This window comes from Crinia signifera, chromosome 1 (genome assembly GCF_055691185.1).
Source record: "Crinia signifera chromosome 1, ASM5569118v1, whole genome shotgun sequence".
In the NCBI taxonomy this organism is placed as follows: domain Eukaryota; kingdom Metazoa; phylum Chordata; class Amphibia; order Anura; family Myobatrachidae; genus Crinia; species Crinia signifera.
Window position 1 is genome coordinate 187,714,181 of NC_139217.1, and position 20,915 is coordinate 187,735,095.

General features: G+C 45.0%; 1 protein-coding gene across 1 annotated transcript in view; it reads left to right on the forward strand.

Annotated features, from left to right (window-relative positions):
- The first annotated feature begins 50 nt into the window (after positions 1–50).
- Positions 51–20,915, forward strand: part of LOC146062761 (alcohol dehydrogenase 1-like) — a 94,391-nt gene continuing 73,526 nt past the window's right edge. Inside the window, exon 1 of the mRNA XM_083174795.1 lies at positions 51–128. Coding sequence (XP_083030921.1) covers positions 51–128 — 78 coding nt within the window. The remainder of the gene's footprint in view (positions 129–20,915) is intronic.

Below are 20,915 nucleotides of genomic sequence, written 5' to 3' on the forward strand. Positions count from 1 at the left end.
TGCAGAACAAATATACAAGTGACACATACCTCTATAAATACCCGTGCATCATGTACCATCTCTACCTCCGTGGTGCCCTGCGTCAAAGGGCGCATGTAGATGACATCAGACCTACTCCGAGCCTCGAAGTAGGTCTGACGTCATCTACATGCGCCCTTTGACACGAGACGCCGGGCACCACGGAGGGAGAGATGGTACATGATACACGGGTATTTATAGAAGTATGTGTCACTTGTATATTTGTTCTGCATACACCTGACGACGAGACTTAGCGTCTCGAAACATTGTGTTGAATAAAAGTTATTTGCTCACTATTCAAGTCCGTGGAGTGCCGTGCGAGGGAGCCACCTTCCGTAAGCCCCCCTGCAGTGCACATGGTTTTGTCCATCTAAGAAGGATTTTGTCAGAAAGAGTGAACTAGAATAAAGCAGCCCGGTACCTGGCATGAAGTATGACAATAGAAGAGAGTCATGTGAGGGGCTGAGGTACACTGATTGGGCTGGTGTTGACATTGACACACAAACAAAAAATGGAATACTCTTGTTGACTTTTGTCAATGTAGAACTAGTGCATGTTGACCTAATGATGACCTAAACATCTGTGAGCTATACCACACCTGTACAAAGAATATAAATAATCACCACTGTTTTTCAAAACTAGCAATTAAAGAGCAAAGTGTCCACAAGGTGGCAGCAATGTAAAGTCTATTGCTTATGTGTCTATTGACTTAAGGTGAAAACAATTCTGGTACTTAGGGGTGGCGTGATTCAAAAAAGTTTATAGCCTCGCGCTCATAATGTCTGCACTCATATTTAAACCAACTTGATCACTTACACATGCCCACCTGGATCACAATGCAGAATTAGTCTATGAGGAGGTGAGGTGGTGAGGGTGATGCACAGTGCAGCCAGGACTCAGGAGCAGCAGTGAGACCATCCTTGAAAAAGCATCCTGTTGGATGTGAAACGCGTTGGTTTGGAGAAGAGGAGCAGGACAGTTATCAAGGGGTGCTCCATCGTTCACCCCCAGCTACACGCCGCAAGTCCCGTACAAAGCCAGAGAAGGTGACGTCACCACAAGCCGCCCGCCGCACACGGAAGACACAGACCAGCGACACGCCGCTGCCTTCCCCTGTTATCAGGTTAGATGCTAGGGCGAGACTAGCACAGTTAGCTAAAGATACTGGACTGCTGCCTTCTACAAAATAACCACTTAAAAGAGTGTAAACTTAAGCGCACATTTATTTTTACTTTTATTTTATTTTATTATTTTTGTTTTTCATTCTCTTTATTATTTAATTTTCTTTAAGCTCACTTTTCATTCTCAGTCTATTAACCCTCTCCCTCCCAACTCCCTTTTCCCTTCCTCCTCCCACAAGCGCCCAGTAATCTTTTGCCTTCCAGCAAACAACTATATAGTGTAGTACGTCCGAAATATAATGGAAATGTATAAGGAATCCTATGGGGGTCCTCTTCCTTGTTACAGGGACACCTCATGCTTTTAGTCAGAGATAGTGCTTACTCAGTGGCTTACATAAAGGAGTTTTTACTCCCGCATATCAAGGTTTCTTTTCTCGTTTCGGAGGGTGTACAGGGGTATCCACTCCCAGAGCCGGCCCTAGCCTAAATGACGCCCTAGGCAAGATTTTGGCTGGTGCCCCCTAGCACCGCCAATAGTTCCACCTCTGACCCTGCTCCCCTTTCCCAGCACCATCAACCCTCATCATAGCAGTCATCATTTTGGTGCTCCTACCTGCAATATTTTAAATAGAAACAGTGCACACATTCTGTGCGCAGTCCAAACAGGGGTGTGTTCTTGCTGGGAAGGGGCATGGCCACACAATACTATCCCCAATTCAAATGATTCCACACAGTAGTGTAACTTTATTCACATTATATCATACAATGGTGTCCCTTATTCACGCTACATCACACAGTAGTACCACTTTACCTTATGTACATTACTCCTCACACTGGGCCTTATTCTGGTTGGTGCGGCCGGGCCGTACGCGTACGTCCCGGGGTTTTTAATGATCTGCGCATGCGTACATTCGCTAATGCGCAGGCGCGAACACTCCACAACGCTTACGGACGGGTCTCTACGTGCGAAAAAACCTGTACGCGAGTGTACGGGCATTGGGGGCGGCATAGGGGCGTGATGAGGGGAGCGGCCGAAATAATGAGGGAAAATGGGCGTAAATATGGGCGTACACGGGGGTGTGCACCAAAAATGAGCGGTGCTACTACCGCACGATCGACTAAAGCACCGTTCATTTCGGACACAAAACAGGCGGCCGCCAACCGCCATCTCAAACCACCCCTACAGATACCGCATGCCAGCGTGCGCCTGGGTTAGCTAATTTACGCTGATTACTACCAAACACATACACCTGAATGTAATAACCAATGCTGCAGTCTATTAAGTCCAAACCATGATTTCACTACCTGCAAGCCACACACAGCACTCAAACACATTGGACGCTTATCTTTCTATACTTCTCTACATTTAAAGGTTTGTTTAATTTAAGGTAAGAATCTTTGTAAGACCTGCTTATATATGCTAAGGTAGGTATTTGTTAAACAGTTAGACACATTCACTACGTGCTTTCATAGACTTTACACAGTAGCACACTCAATCTACACAAGTCGACATGTGTCAACGTGTTCACTCTAATACAAACATAGGTTTTGTATTTATGATACAATAACATAAACCACATCTAACACCTACAAAGGATGTTTCAGCAATGTTTTAAGCCCATGCCCACTATTTTGCACATTAATTAATTCAATCAATTAATTAATTTTCATAATTATAGTTGAAAGGCAAGATTTGCAGGTCCATATATGTGAAGGGTATGTCAGCGTACACGGACGTACGCTCACTCTCACGAGCGGTGACATAAGCTGACTTTTCTATTGAAAACAATAGGGACCCGTCCGTGCAAGCTGGCGTACGCTCAGATAGCCGCAAGAAGTCGGTGGGAAGACGGCCGAGAGACGTCCGTAAACGGTGGTGTACGCTCAATTGTACGCCAGTTGTCGGAGTGTAAGGGCTGGACCGTCCGTGTACGTTGGCGTACGCTCAATTGTACGCCACTCCCCTTTGCCGATGTTTCTGGCCGTACGAATGCGGCTGAGTTGTGGGTAGACTTAACCCCAACGGCCGCGTACGGATAGCGTACGTTAATAGCGAACGTACGCACGTTTGGCCGCTACGATCAGAATAACCTCCATTATTCCCTTAGAAAAAAATCCTGCGAAAATATTGTATTTTAAGCACCTCCATGGCTACACTGCAACCCAGCACAAAGCAGTGTGTGCTGGGCAGAGGAGAAGAGCTGCAGCTGCTGCTGTCACTTAAGGGGAGGGGGCCCGGGGCCCCCACTGGGCCCTTCCATCAGACTTTGGCCTGAGTAATTTGTACCCCCTACCCCATTCTCTCGGCACCCCTGATAATACCAAACAGTAATGCCCCTTACACATGACACACATTATTAATGTCCTTATAACCATAATGCCCCTTACACATTATGCCAACCTTTATTAATGCCCTTCATACACATAATGACACACATAATGCCCCTTACACATATGTTGCACATTATTAATGCCCTTATACACATGACACACATAATGGCCATTACACATATGTTGCACATTATTAATGCCCTTATACACATGACACACATAATGCCTGTTACACATATGTCGCACATTATTAATGCATTTATAAATGACACACATAATGCCCCTTACACATATGCCGAATACTATTGCACAACCAACCCACCCGCAGACAGCACTCGCACAGCCGCTAACACTGTGACCTCTGCCTCTGCTTGGATACAGATGTTTCCTCATACATCTTGACTCAATAGGCCATGCAGCTCCTGGCCAGTTCTGCTAACGTTGGGTGCCTTTTTTGCTGAAAATTCGTCTTATTTGTATTGTTATGACCAGCACACACAAGGAGCTTCCTATGATGAAAATGATATGTGGCATCAATATATTCTGTGTGCAACTGTGTCTGTACCTGCATATGTTACAGTGATTTCCATGAATACACTATTTCATATGCAGATACAGCCTCACTCACACACAGAATATAGGCATGCTGCATATCATTTTAATCAGCAGAAGCTGCTGGTGCCCCTAGGCATTCCAAATGCCCTATGCAATTGCCTAGTTTGCCTATGCCTAAGGCCGGCTCTGTCCACTCCCCGAAACATTGTACACCTATAAACACGTTTTTTTCAAACCCGTGGGGTGCCGCTGTATGATTCTCACCTATGAAAAGAAAGGATGGTGAGCGTCACAGGCTACTGTGTCTGCTCAGTACATCTAAATAGCGGCCATCTGCCAATCAGCAGATGCACATGTAGGCATGGCCGATGCCTACTCTAGGCGTTCAGCTGACGACTCATTACATCAGTTCCTGTCCCCTTTTTGGCAATCTGTGGGCATAATAAAAGTCAATCTAGACCTACTTTTATTAGTGAACGGCAGAAAAATAATTTGATGGTGAGCGTTTCCCGCAGGGTTCAGCGTCGCTCCACTGCTGGGCCTTGTCAGCTTGCCTCTCGACAACTACCTTAATCATACCCAACATCTCCTGGACATCAAGGGGCCCATAAAAGAGCTTCCTTGTCTGGACGTTGATGTCCTATTTCTTCATGATGTATAAATTTCGGTCTCCAGTGGTGTCCTCGTGCTAGCTGCGCCAATTTTCATTGTGATACTGTATACCTTCCCCTGAAAGTTTTCTCATGTCCATCTGCATCAGCAAATTATATTTATTGTATGTAAAATACAACATGCTTTTAGGAATTGCTGTAATCACAGCAATACATGTTAAGACCAAGGCCACACCACTGAACAGATATTTTCTTATGTTTGAAATTTTGGGCTATGAAAAATGTTTATCAAGTAATACATGTCTGATATCAAACTATTTGCATAAAATATCCTGTGCCCATGATGGATCTATGGCTTAAATAAAATGATATTTAATTACCTTTGCTGATCACCCATGTAACATTTCTACATTACTTTATTCCACAGGTCAGATGATGATCTAGGGAAGAGAAAGATGGGAGGACCAGGCAATCGCATAAAGGTAAGACACGGACAACACTATTGCTGGATCAGGTCAAGGGTCATTACTAATACAATGTCCTTTGACACTGGTTTTCACTTGTAAGTGCTTTAACATGACACTACCTTTAAAATTGCCAAGACCCCCTGTTTAATAAGTGCAGGTGATAGCTTATGGTTACCTATTGGGGCTAATGCTCATTGTTTATGATTAGCCAGTAGAACTAACAGGGATAACAAGTATTAGTGAAATGGGCATTGTACCCGACTAATATGAGTAAAATAGCAGGGCTTAGTGCACTTTGTTCTACAAGAGTGGCAACACCCAGGTGAACTTGGGGTAATGTTACAAACCTTTGTGCCACACTGGGACCTTAACAGATCTGGACGACCTTGGTGTGCACAAAAGAGGACATCCTGCACTGGCCCTTCCCAGCAGGGGTCAGTGTCGCACCGCTGTATGTGTGTAATTATTTAGTGTTTGCAATTGCCTGTTTTAGTAGGACGCCTCACCCTGTCTGATTAAGGGCAAAATGAACCCTGATGAAACAAGCTTAACACCCCTTTTGGTGATTTTTAATTAAAAGGAGAACTTGATACCTCTGTAGATACTCAGTGCGTCCCCATCAGTGACCTCCGACACCTGGGACATGCCCCAGTAGTGACCAAGAGTTACCAAGAGTTATTCGGACCACCCCCAATAGTGATGCTGATGGGCCAACTTTTTTATATTCAAAAGTCCTTGCACCTGCAACGCCTGCCAACCTCGCATCCTAGCAGCAACCAGTCTTGCTGGATGTTGGTTTTGACATAAGCTCTTTTTCTTTTTTCAATATGTACACATTTAGAGATTGATTACTTTTTACACTGTAGAAGCTTGTGCTTGTTTCAGAAATGTACGCCAGTGCATTAGCAGCTGCCATCTAGTGCTCAGTGGATGTGTGGCAATATGCTAATCCTGTAGCCTCGGAACCTATTGAAATACCAACCAGCAGAAATGTGTTTTTGGCCATTTGACCTTTGAGATCCCATATAGGTAGCTATGTATTGGTGGCAGAATGGCCATGGAACTGAGATGCTGAAACATACAAGATCTCAGTTGTAGGCTGTGACACATCCTAAAAATGGTTGCGTTTACTTTTGCTGCTATTTTCTGTCATTCCCCCCAAACAGACCCTGGCTGTCATTCAATTTGGAAATAAATCCTCACTGTGATATACTGTATAATCAATCTCCATAATTTAACTCCATAAATATCTGCATTGTGTTCATCACTGAATCAGAATCAGACATCCTGTTTTTGTGACTGATCTACAGTGTTTAGAACTCTTTTAGCAATCAGTTTGAAGTGATTGGTATCATGTAGCTAGCCCATGCATGGAGGTGTCCCTGCAGCTCGCACTCTCCAGCAGGTGTTCTCTGGTAGCTGCTTCTGATACTAATGATGATGGAACACCTTGGAGTTCTCGCTGACAGAAAGCACCTAGTCCTCTGTGAGTCCCACAGCAGGAACTCTGTGCTGCTAAAGGTTCATACACACTTGGTGATTATGCCCAGTGTGTATGGACAGCCATCCACAAAGCTGCTCTTCTGCTGGTAATACATGCAGATGAGCGTCTTTCCCGGTAATGATGCCGGAGCCCGCATCACTGCCGGACCATACACACTGGACGGGGCGGATTTCACACGAAAGACGCTCAAATTTGGTGTTTTGAACGGCTTTGAGCTCAAAATCGCTCAGTGTGTATGGGCCTTAACCCAGCAACAGACTGCCTACTGCTGGTCCTGTATTCCCCCCCCCCCCTCCCCCTTCAGTACCAGCTCACCTGTGGTAGAAGTTGCCAGCAATAACCACCATCTCTGGGTACCTGCTGATGCCATGGCAGACTCCCGACATCCAGGATATCTATCACCAGCGGTGCCTGCTGAAGGTGAGTGATATTATTAAAAACCATAGTCACGCAGCTCGCAGCCTTTTCTCCCTTCTACCATTCAGTAGGAGGTACAGGAGTATGGCTGCTCGCACCACAAGACTCAAAAATAGTTTCTATCATCAGTCCATTAGGTTACTGAACTCTAACCCATAACACTGTATTTTTATTCTGACCTTTGATATACAGTATCACTATTGATGACATGTCATTTTATTTTTGCTTTTTTATTTAGACTTAGTATCTTTAATTAGGTATTTGAAAGTATTTTGTTCTTCGCTGAGTTGACCAACCTTTTTTTTGTCCAATACATTTAATTGTAAGTTTACTTTTGTGTGAACTGCATATGACAAATAAACGAAACTTGAACTTGACTCACTCCTGCACTGCACAAGGTCACCCAGCGCTGAAATCCTCTCTGCGCACTCTCCTCCTGACTTCTTGTTCAAACTCATGGTCGCAGTTGAATGACACCAGTGACCTTAACACTGCATCCAGGATGCATCAAGTGGGAGGAGTGCCGCTGCTAATGATGTCGCAATATATAAGAAACTGTTAATAAATAATAATAATAGCAAATAAACGGTGCTCCAACCAATCAGCTCCCAATTGTCATTTTTCAAACACCTGACATCAAACGCAACAAGTTTTATCAATCACAACAAATTTTATCACTCGCTGATAAATGAGCCCCTATTTCTACTACCTGTATTTCACTCTCAATTTGACTTAGGCCCTTATTCTGATCGGTGCGGCCCGATCAGAATATGCGGTCACGACCGTGCAGGCGAATCCCCGCCTTCCATACGGATCGCCACCTGCCGTCCGTACGCGGATATGTGGCGATCCGCATGAAATTGGACGGGGATACGCCTCCTCCATGGTGGGAGCAGCCCCTGCATTCGATGGTCGCCGAACATCGAATGCAGGGCCGCACGCTCCACCAGGTCCCGCAACACAAGACCACACGGACACTTGTCCGTGTGAAATCTTGTATGGGGGCGGGCAGCTGACATCCGGCGATGTCAGATGCCCGCCCCGTACCCACGCGTCACGGCCTCATTACCATGCATACGCCCCGCGTTTGCATGGGAACGCCCATGAAACGCGGGGCGTATGCATAGGGTAATGAGGATAAGTAGCCCCTCACGCCCCTCTACGCCCCCTGTGCGGCGTATAGAGAATCCTTGCGGCGAAATCGCCTGCACATGCGCAGAGTGACCTCTGCACATGCGCAGAAGATAAACATCGGCGGCCCGTACGCAAGCGGGAATATCCGCATCGATCAGAATAAGGGCCTTAGTTATTTTGATACACTGAACTATAATGAGTTATATATGCTTGTAAAAGTTTTAAATACATGTTAGGTTTTATTCAATAAAGTACAGAAATAAATAGATTATATATATACACATTCCTTCTTGAAAACAAATTTTCTCTTATTACTTTAACCCCTTCCTGACAGAGCCAGTTTTTGCGTTCCTGACAGAGCCCTTTTTTTCAAATCTGACATGTATCACTTAAGTGGGGATAACTTTTTTTTGCTTTTACTTATCCCAGTGATTTTGAGATTGTTTTTTCGTGACACATTGTACTTCAAATTAGTGGTAAATTTGGGTCGATACAGTCTGTGTTTTTTTGTGAAAAATACCAAAATGTCGTAAAAAAATGGAAAATTTAGCAATTTGCAAAATGTTAAATTTTCTGCTTGTGAGACAAATAATCATACCACTCAAAATAGTTAATAACTAACATAGACCATATGTCTACTTTATGTTTCCATCATTATTTCAACTTCCTTTTAATTTTTTTGGACACTAGGAGGCTTACAATATGAATAGCAAATTCTCAAATTTTCAAGAAAATTTCAAACACTGATTTTTTTAGGGACCAGTTCAGTTCTGATGTGACTTTGAGGGACTTGTATGTGAGACACCCCCATAAATGATACCATTTCAAAAACTGCACCCCTCACAGTATTCAAAACAGCATTTTGGAAGTTTGTTAACCCTTTAGGTGTTTCACAGGAATTAAAACAAAGTGTAGGTGAAATTTCAAAATTTCATTTTTTTTTGCAGATTTGCAATTTTAATACATTTTTCTAAGGAACACAGTAGATTTTACTAGAGAAATGTGACTAAAAATTGATTCCCCCAATTCTTTTGTTTTCATAAATATCCTATATGTGGCCCTAGTGTGCACGTTGACCAAACCACAAGCTTCATAATAGAAGGAGCACCTACTTGATTTTGGAGCCTCCTTTTTATGAGATTATTTTTTAGGCACCATGTAGGTTTCTAGGCACCATAAGATGCTAAAATTTAGGAACCCCCCCACAAGTGACCCCATTTTGCAAACTAAACCCCTCAGGGAATTCATCTAGGGGTATAGTGTACATTTCAAACCCCCAGGGGTTTCACCAATTGTGGTACAACTGGGCAGTGAAAATTAAAAATTAAATTTTTTACACAAAAATGCAGTTCTGGCTCAAAATTTTTCATTTTCAGAAGGTATGAAGGAGAAAAAGCACCCCAAAATCTGTGCCCCAATTTCTCCCGAGTACGGCAATGCCTCACATGTGACCAAAAAATACCATTTGGGTGCATGGCAGGACTCAGAAAGGAAGGAGTGATTTTTGGATTTTGCAGCTCAGATTCTGGTGGAATGTTGGTGGGTGCTATGTTGCATTAGCAAGACCCCCCAAGCACCAATACAGTGGAACCCCCCCACAAGTGACCCCATTTTGCAAACTACACCCCTCAGGGAATTCATCTAGGGGTATAGTGTACATTTCAAACCCCCAGGGGTTTCACCAATTTTGATACAACTGGGCTGTGCAAATGAAAAATTACATTTTTTTACACAAAAATGCAGTTCTGGCTCAAAATTTTTCATTTTCATAAGGTATGAAGGAGAAAAAGCACCCCAAAATCTGTGCCCCAATTTCTCCCGAGTATGGCAATGCCTCATATGTGACCAAAAAATACCAGTTGGGTGCATGGCAGGACTCAGAAGGGAAGGAGTGATTTTTGGTGGTGGAATGTTGGTGGGTGCTATGTCGCATTAGCAAGACCCCCAAAGCACCAATACAGTGGGACCCCCCCACAAGTGACCCCATTTTGCAAACTACACCCCTCAGGGAATTCATCTAGGGGTATAGTGTACATTTCAAACCCCCAGGGGTTTCACCAATTTTGATACAACTGGGCAGTGAAAATGAAAAATTACATTTTTTTACACAAAAATGCAGTTCTGGCTCAAAATTTTTCATTTTCAGAAGGTATGAAGGAGAAAAAGCACCCCAAAATCTGTGCCCCAATTTCTCCCGAGTACGGCAATGCCTCACATGTGACCAAAAAATACCATTTGGGTGCATGGCAGGACTCAGAAGGGAAGGAGTGATTTTTGGATTTTGCAGCTCAGATTCTGGTGGAATTTTGGTGGGTGCTATGTCGCATTAGCAAGACCCCCCAAGCACCAATACAGTGGAACCCCCCCACAAGTGACCCCATTTTGCAAACTACACCCCTCAGGGAATTCATCTAGGGGTATAGTGTACATTTCAAACCCCCAGGGGTTTCACCAATTTTGATACAACTGGGCTGTGCAAATGCAAAATTACATTTTTTACACAAAAATGCAGTTCTGGCTCAAAATTTTTCATTTTCACAAGGAATGAAGGAGACAAAGCACCCCAAAATCTGTGCCCCAATTTCTCCCGAGTACGGCAATGCCTCACATGTGACCAAAAAATACCATTTGGGTGCATGGCAGGACTCAGAAAGGAAGGAGTGATTTTTGGATTTTGCAGCTCAGATTCTGGTGGAATGTTGGTGGGTGCTATGTTGCATTAGCAAGACCCCCCAAGCACCAATACAGTGGAACCCCCCCACAAGTGACCCCATTTTGCAAACTACACCCCTCAGGGAATTCATCTAGGGGTATAGTGTACATTTCAAACCCCCAGGGGTTTCACCAATTTTGATAAAACTGGGCAGTGAAAATGAAAAATTACATTTTTTTACACAAAAATGCAGTTCTGGCTCAAAATTTTTCATTTTCATAAGGTATGAAGGAGAAAAAGCACCCCAAAATCTGTGCCCCAATTTCTCCCGAGTATGGCAATGCCTCATATGTGACCAAAAAATACCAGTTGGGTGCATGGCAGGACTCAGAAGGGAAGGAGTGATTTTTGGTGGTGGAATGTTGGTGGGTGCTATGTCGCATTAGCAAGACCCCCAAAGCACCAATACAGTGGAACCCCCCCACAAGTGACCCCATTTTGCAAACTACACCCCTCAGGGAATTCATCTAGGGGTATAGTGTACATTTCAAACCCCCAGGGGTTTCACCAATTTTGATACAACTGGGCAGTGAAAATGAAAAATTACATTTTTTTACACAAAAATGCAGTTCTGGCTCAAAATTTTTCATTTTCAGAAGGTATGAAGGAGAAAAAGCACCCCAAAATCTGTGCCCCAATTTCTCCCGAGTACGGCAATGCCTCATGTGTGACCAAAAAGTGTCAGGACTCAGAAGGGAAGGAGTGATATTTGGATTTTGCAGCACAAATTCTGGTGGAATGTTGGTGGGTGCTATGTCGCATTAGCAAGACCCCCAAAGCACCAATACAGTGGAACCACCCCACAAGTGACCCCATTTTGCAAACTACACCCCTCAGGGAATTCATCTAGGGGTATAGTGTACATTTCAAACCCCCAGGGGTTTCACCAATTTTGATACAACTGGGCAGTGAAAATGAAAAATTACATTTTTTTACACAAAAATGCAGTTCTGGCTCAAAATTTTTCATTTTCAGAAGGTATGAAGGAGAAAAAGCACCCCAAAATCTGTGCCCCAATTTCTCCCGAGTACGGCAATGCCTCATGTGTGACCAAAAAGTGGCAGGACTCAGAAGGGAAGGAGTGATATTTGGATTTTGCAGCACAAATTCTGGTGGAATGTTGGTGGGTGCTATGTCGCATTAGCAAGACCCCCAAAGCACCAATACAGTGGAACCACCCCACAAGTGACCCCATTTTGCAAACTACACCCCTCAGGGAATTCATCTAGGGGTATAGTGTACATTTCAAACCCCCAGGGGTTTCACCAATTTTGATACAACTGGGCAGTGAAAATGAAAAATTACATTTTTTTACACAAAAATGCAGTTCTGGCTCAAAATTTTTTATTTTCAGAAGGTATGAAGGAGAAAAAGCACCCCAAAATCTGTGCCCCAATTTCTCCCGAGTACGGCAATGCCTCACATGTGACCAAAAAATACCAGTTGGGTGCATGGCAGGACTCAGAAGGGAAGGAGTGATTTTTGGATTTTGCGGCTCAGATTCTGGTGGAATGAATGGTCGGTGCTATGTGGCATTAGCAAGACCCCCGAAGCACGGTGAAATTATGAACCTAATAATCCATAGATGTGTGGTATAATTTAAAACACTCCTTTATACATAGGCCGGGTTTGTCGGGGCAAGTGTCACACTGGAAAATAGTTTGCTTTCTTATTCCCTTTTTATAGCAAACTTTGCACCTTTTTTGTGTCCTGCCCTTTTTTCCAGTGGAGGGGATTTCATCAGGAAAATGCTGCCCTGGTACAATACGGGGGCCAGTACTAGAAGTACTGGGGCCCTCTGCCTGCTGGTTCCCAAATATTAGGCCCTTTATGACTTCCTCTTGAAAGTGCATAAATGTCCCCCTCTGGCCGGTAGAACGGAATAGCACGTAAGCGTTATACAGTGCCATCTGGATGATATACACGGCCAGCTTCTTGTACCAGATTTTTGTTTTCCGCAGGGCACTGTACGGCTTCAGTACCTGATCTGAAAGATCCACTCCGCCCATATACCTATTGTAATCCAGGATACAATTAGGTTTTGAGGTGTGGGTACTGGTACCTCGTACAGGGACGGAGGTGGTACTGTCTCCGTGAATTGTTGTCAGTATAAGGACATCCCTCTTGTCCTTATATTTGACCAACAACATATTTTCGGTGCATATTCCCCTGCTTTCACCCCTTCTCATTACTTGGGCAATGTGCGTTTTTGGGAGGCCTCTTTGGTTCTTGCGCACAGTACCGCAAGCTGCTGTACCTCTTGAACCAAGGGCCTTAAACAGGGGGATGCTAGTGTAAAAGTTATCCACATAGAGGTGATAACCTTTATCCAGGAAGGGGTGCACTAAATCCCAGACAATTTTTCCACTAACACCTACGAGGGAGGGGGGGCATTCTGGCGGTTCAATTCTTGAATCCTTCCCTTCATATACCCTAAACCTGTGAGTGTACCCTGAGGTGCTTTCACACAGCTTATAAATTTTTATGCCATACCTTGCCCTCTTACTGGGAAGGTACTGGCGGAATTTAACCCTTCCTTTAAAATGTATAAGGGACTCGTCTATGCAAATGAATTTATCTGGGATGTACATCTCTTCAAATTTGGCACTGAAATGATCAATGACCGGCCTGACTTTGAATAGCCGGTCAAAGGTGGGATCATCTCTGGGTGGGCACTGTGCATTATCGTTGTAATGCAAAAATTTAAGGATCGTCTCAAATCGAGCCCGGGGCATGGCCATACGGTAAAATGGGGTGCTGTACAGAACATCTGTACTCCAATATTGCCTAATTTGTGGCTTTTTTACTATGCCCATATGAAACACCAGACCCCAAAACGTCATCATCTCTACTGCATCTACAGGGGTCCACCTAGCAAATGATGACGTGGGGTTTTGAGCAATAAACTGCTGGGCATATAAATTAGTTTGGTCCACCATTAAATTTATAAAATCATCAGAGAAAAATAATTTGAAAAAGTCAATTTCTCTGAGACCTGTGGAATCAAATTGGATTCCTGGCATGGCCAAAAACTCAGGAACCTGGGGCTCAAAATTGTCTGGTGGTGGGGTCCATACGAGATCAATTATTGGGGGGGGGGGTCTCAGCTGCTCTACGGGGGCGTCTTTGAGGGGGTCCCTCATCACCAGAGGAGGAAGAGGAGCTTAAGACGAATCCTTCAAATTCCCCGCTTGCATCACTGGCTGTGTCAGAGTCAGAGGCAAGCATGGCATATGCCTCCTCCGCTGAATACATTCTTCTGGATGACTGGGATGACATTTGGGATGACATTTGGGATGCCATTTTTATTTTTGTGTTACTGGTAGTGAAATGTTTCAACACGTGTATAGTGTAGGGGGGGGTACAAACTTTATTTCAACCCGGGGGGTATGTAGTGTGTAGTGTGTATGTAGTGCAGAAAAAAAAAATACTTTATACAAAAAAAAAAAATTGAAGGGGTTAAAAAAAAAAAAAATTGAAGGGGTTAAAAAAAAAAAAAATTGAAGGGGTTAAAAAAAAAAAAAAAAGGTCCTGCGCCAAAAATTGAGCACAGATGTTGGTCAGTAACGTCCGTCACTGAACAGCGCTCAAAGGCAACAGGAATTTGATCAAAAAAAAAAAAAATAGATCAACCCTGTGCCGAAAAAGCTGATCAGTGATGTACGTCACTGATCAGCGCACAGTGGCCACAGGACACCCACAAAATCACAGTGTGTGTAAAAAAAAAATTAAAAAAAGACCCCACAGCACCCACAAAAAAAAAAAAGGTGATCAGTGATGCGACACTGATTACCAGTGAGGGGCAGCAGGTGCACAACCTTTGGTGCAACTGACAGTGCAACTGGCAGCAACTGACAGGTATATATAAAAAAAAAAAACCTCTGCACCCCCAAAAAGTTGCTGATCACCTCAGATATAGTGATCAGCACAAAAGGCGGGGGCAGCAGACACAAAATTTAGCACTCTCTATCACTCTCTGTCACTATCTCTCTCTATCTCTCTATCTCTCACTATCTATCACTCTATGACACTGCAGCAGCAGCACTGACAGTTATATATATGAAAAATAACCCCTGCACCCCCAAAAAGTTGCTGGGGGTGCACAAAAGGGGGGCAGCAGACACAAAATATAGCAGTCTCTATCACTCTCTGTCACTATCTCTCTCTATCTCTCTATCTCTCACTATCTATCACTCTATGACACTGCAGCAGCAGCACTGACAGGTATATATATATATAAAAAAAAAACCTGCGCCCCCAAAAAGTTGCTGATCAGTTAATTTATACTGATCAGCACAAAAGGGGGGGCAGCAGTCAGTTATATAAAAAATATATAGCACAATCTGTCACTATCTCTCTATCTCTCTCTCTCTCTCTATCTCTCTCTATCTCTCTATCTATAACTATATCACACTGCAGCAGCACAAAATATAGCACTCTCTGACACTATCTCTCTCTATCTCTCTATCTCTCTCTATCTATCTCTCTCTATCTAACGCTATTACACTGCAGCAGCACAAGTTCACAACACAGGAAGTCACAAGTAGTAACAGGATCCAGGAAGCATCCAGCACACTACAAGCAGTGATGAAGCAGTGATCAGGTAAGTATTTTGCTCGGTTCAGGTCAGTATACTGCGGCAGCTAGGCACGGTGACCGCACTGCACGCAATTCCAGACCGGAATGGCGTCTGCAGTGCAGTCACCGTTAGTTTAAATCCCCCTCCTTGGCTGTGATTGGTCCGTCGGTCCGACGAACCAATCACGGCCTTTGGGGGCGGGCGGGGTGAGGTGGGGTGACACCAGTGTCACCCTTACACCCCGCGGTGATTGGTGCTGTACTTTACAGCACCAATCACCTCCGATCGCGTGTCACCGGCGAACGTTATTCGCCGGTGACACAGAAAACGCTGTGAATGGCTGTTCACACTGAACAGCCAATCACAGCGATCGCCGACGGGGGGGGCGGCATCGCAGCCCCCCCTGGGCATGCAGGGACATGTCTGCTGTCAGGGACAGCAGACATGTTGAAACTGTCACCGCGTCTATAGACGCGGTGACAGTTACAAGCCATGACGTACATTTACGCCATGTGTCGGGAAGTACTTCCCGACCATGACGTAAATGTACGTCAAATGTCGGGAAGGGGTTAATGTGCCACATGTTATAAACTCATCTTGCTTTCACACCTTTCTATATGAATAATACTAGCTGAGGTACAGTACCCTGGGTTGCCCAGTTTAGTTGTGCAATAAGCATTTCTTGAACTTTATCCTTCTTTTCTTTTAAACGTAACCACTCACCGTGCCCATGGTGTGACTGGCATACACCTGTGGTGGGCTTCCGGATCTGAGGACAGTTTTCTTTTCTTAAACCCCATATCCTCTACCCCCTTTCTGTCATGCAAGTCTGCCATAACTTGCATCCCTGACCTACTTTGTAGTGGCTGGGACCGGGGGTCTAAGTGGCTGGGAACCTAATCTGAACCCAATCAATTTCCTCTACCCCCTTCTATGTTATGCAACTTTGTCATAACTTGCTTCCCTGACCCACTTTGTGTAGTGGCCAGACCTTTTTTTGGGCCCCAGGGTCCCCACAGTATTTTTTTCCAGATTGAAAGTCATATCTGTACCAAGTTTGGTGTAAATTGCTCCAGGCATTCCAGAGTTATGCTGGATATCTTGCTTCCCTGACCCACTTTGTGTAGTGACCGGATCCCTTTTTGGGGCCCCGGAACCCCCACAGGAGTGCTAGGGGTGTCTTGCCGCCTTATTTTTTTTCCCAGATTGTAACTCATATATGTACCAAGTTTGGTGTACATTGCTCCAGGCATTCCAGAGTTATGCTGGATATCCTGCTCCCCAACCCACTTTGGGTCACGGCCCAAGTATTAAGATAGGTATATTTACCATCTAAGTGAGGTGGCTAAGGTCAGGTGGCATCCTCTATGGTCAGCTTTAATATGTAAATGACTGGAAGGTATATGGTCCAGAAGAGTGTTCCTGGACCCAATGCATCTGATGTCCATGCTCCAAAACTCATTCAAGCGTTGCATGCCAACTTTCCATGTTTACTTGTACTTACAAGCCAAAGAGGTGTCCTGGGGCCACCCCTAAAGGGGAGGGGATGCTGTCATGGCCTGAGTATTAAGACAGGTATATTTACCATCTAAGTGTCTGGCAAAACTGTCACTGCATTCCAGAGCATGCTTCCATCAGCGCTGTGTGCGCTAAGCTCGTAGCGCAGGGATCCAGCACTCTCCTAGTGTCACTATCTCTGCTCTGATCCAGCAGTCTCCCAGTGATGCAGAATCCACAGCTGATCACCACTCCAAGCCTGTCTGTCAGCCCATCTTCGATGGCTCTCACGCCACTGCCATTACCATAGGCCACACTCCATGTGCTGTACACGGCTCTGTCCCCGATGTCCATGTTAAGCCTAGTTAGCGCCTCTCACAAAACTCTGGTAATCACCAGATTCCCCTGCGCTGGCGGATGCCGGCGGAGAGGGGATCATACGGGTGCTGGCGGAGAGGCGCTCCAGCTGTCTGAGATGCAAGTGCGTCTTAGACGCTCCTGCATCTCAGTAATTATTGCGGCAGGGTACGGCAACCCTGCCCGTGTCCGCTTCAGGGAGATGGGGTTAGGGGTTCGGTAGCATGTGCGTCTCCTGCACAAAGGGGGTTATGCGGGTGCAAGTGCGTCTTATGCACAATAAAGGAGGCATTTGCCAGTGTTCCATGTTACATACTGGCGCAAACGCCTCCTTTTCAAACCCCCACTATACATGCCAGCCCGAAGTGTGGCGAGCCCTGCAAGGGTATGCGTTAAGCTTCCCCCTGACCTGTTCATACCCCCACTATCCACGTCGGCGTGGAGTTTATTTTATAAAGTGTGGTGAGCGCACCGAGCCCAAAGCGTGGCGAGCGCATGCGGAATACATGTAAAGTAATTTGCGTCCCCTCGCGGGGCTTGCTGCGCTCGCCATGCTTTGGGCTCGGTGGCTCGCAGCGCTCACCACACTTTATAAAATCAACTCCACACCTACATGGATAGTGGGGGTATGAACAGGTCGGGGGATGTGTAACACGTCCCCTCGCCACGCTTCGGGCTGGCGTGGATAGTGGGGGTGTTTCAGGAACACATTCACACCTGCCATATCATACATCTGAGACAGTAATGACGACATGTATTAACCAGTGTTAAACTGGATTTTAAAAGAGAAAAGCAACTTAACAAAGTACAATACGCTGAATCTGACAGGGACGCTGACTACACTGGTCGCGGAAACACTACGCTACTTCTGACAGGGACGCTGACTACACTAACTACGGTAAGCGGCCGCGGGAACAGTACGCTACTTTGGACTGACTACGCTAACTACGCTGGCCGCGCGAACACTACGCTGATTCTGACAGGGACACTACACTACGTAATGAGCGCCGTGCCATTACACAAATACCAAAATGTCAGTTGTAAATGTCTGTGGGGGATACCAGAATAAACATCGCTGGAGGAGTATTCCCTCTCCAAAGATTTAACTGGTTGATAGAGGTTATTTAAACAGCGCCGGATGAAATTCTCCATTGCTTCAAAACTCCTCTTTTGCTATAAAGGTGCTGGGAAAGTAAAGGTCAGTTACCATTGCTACTGATCATCTCCATCGGTGTCCCGCCATCGATACTCTCCATCGGTGATCCTCCATTGGTATCCAGCTATTTGGTGTTTCGCCATCTATAGTCACCATCGGAGCGTCTCCATCAATATCCAGCTCCATCATCTGGACCCAGCTCTAAAGGCATCTTCAAAGTCCGCAAGGGTTAGTACCACCATGTCATTCTCCTCATATTGCATTCCTTGAATTTGCATTATATCTTGAGTTCATCAGTGTTCCCACACTGCATCTGTTACCTGTCATACTAATACCCCTTTCAGACAGAAAAGTCCGAAAATCCAGGCAAATTTCAAATGCCGTGTCATTTTGCCAGAAGCAGCCTGACCCCCTTCACACAGAAGAACAAATTACCAGAAAATTTCTACCCAGTAATTTGCTGAATAACACAGGATTTTTATCTGTGTGAAAGGGTCAACCCGGGTCATAAATGCTGTGTCCTCGACCCTGGTCAATTCTAGGGTCGGAGACATGGGATTTATGACACGGGTGTGCCCTTTCACACTGAAAAAGGACCCGTGTGATTCACAAAATTACTGGGTGGAACTGCTTCAGCCGGCAATATTGTTTTCTGTCTGAAAGGGGTATTAGTGTGCTATCATCAATGTTTTTATACTCATTAACCCATTATAACTACAGTGGTTATTATTACCTGGACTTCTTCAGCGCTTCTTAAGCAGCCCATACACGGCCCGATGCCGGGCTGTGCGTTCCTTTCTTTGAGGTGCTTGCACATACTTTTTGTACTTAGTTCTCATCACATTGCATCGCATTGCATGCACATACGATGCAATGTGATGTGATCTGTGCTATTTAAGCCCACAGCGCACGTCCGTATCGGGCCTTGTATGGGCAGCATTACACTTCACCACTTACCAGTTCTTATCATCGTTGCTAACATTATCTGACTCCATCAGTGTGCAAACACTGCTACATTTGCTCCTACAGATGTATTGCTTCTCATCCTTGGCCGGCGCTCGCCAGATCCCTTTCACTGGCGAGCGCCGGCTATAGAGACTGGGACGCACGTGCGTCTCACACGGACATGCATTCCAGTATTGCGGCTGCTGGGCAGCGTCTCTCTACCTGTCTCCGCTTCAGGGAGACGCGGCGAGGGGGACTGGTGGTGACGGCAGGGGAAGCAGCTCCGTTGCCACAGGGCGCGCAAAAGTCTCATGTGCGCGGGCCACTGGCGGTAGCTGCCCACTGGCGGGGGATGGCGGTAGAATCGCCATCCCCTTCAAAGATAAGCCCAGCTACATCTGTAAGTATTCCATGCTCTCATAGACAGCATCAGCGTTCCTACACTGCACCTATTGTCTCTTAGCTTCTGCTAGTTCCCATGGTACTGAATCCTGTTTATGTTTATGGCCATTATTCTATTTTCCAAGGCTCATCATTCATCACCTGTACCATCTGTGGTCTTAATAAAGACTTTTTACCTCTGTGGTCCTCCTTCTAGACCAGTAGTTCCCAACCCTGGTCCTCAAGTACCACCAACAGTGCACGTTTTCCAGTTCACCCAGCAGGTGCATTCATTAGTCAGACACATTTTAAAAGATCCACAGGTGGAGCTAATTATGTCATTTGTGATTCTATGTGGAGACCTGGAAAATGTGCACTGTTGGAGGCTACTTGAGGACCAGGGTTAGGAACCACTGTTCTAGACTAACTGTCCTGGGTTCCACCTGGTTTTCCGCATTGGCCTTATCAAGGCGCCACAATTTGTGTAGCCCCTATGTCTGTGGTTGTTTTCAGCCTGGATCTGACTGCTGGCGTGACACTGTGTAGTGACTGGACCCTTTTTGTGCCCCTGGGACTGCCGCAGTATTTTTTTCCAGATTGCAGAGTTAGTCTGGATATCTTGCCTGCCTGACCCACTTTGTGTAGTGGTTGGACCCCTTTTCGGGCCCCTGGACCCCCCACGGGGGTGCTAGGGGTGTTTTAAACCCACAGTTTTTTTTACAATTTTGTAAGTCATATGTGTACCAAGTTTGGTGAAAATTGCTCAAGGAATTCCAGATTTATGCTGGAACAAACACACACACACACACACACACACACACACACACACACACACACACATAAATCCATTTTAGATTTAGTTCCCCCACATGAAGATTTTTATTTTTAAATAAAGAAATCTACTACCACAGTAATGTAATAAACTTTATATCTGGTAAATAGTGAAATTTATTAAACAACAAAAATAATAATTTTATTTTGTGCTGTAAAATAGCAGCAACATTATCACCAATAGTAATAACATTGTTGTATTGAGCAAAGGGAAAATAAATTAGTGCACTGGTTCTATCACTTTAACATTTTGGAATTTCTTTCAATTGCCCCTATATCTTCAGAATCAGGTTGTAAT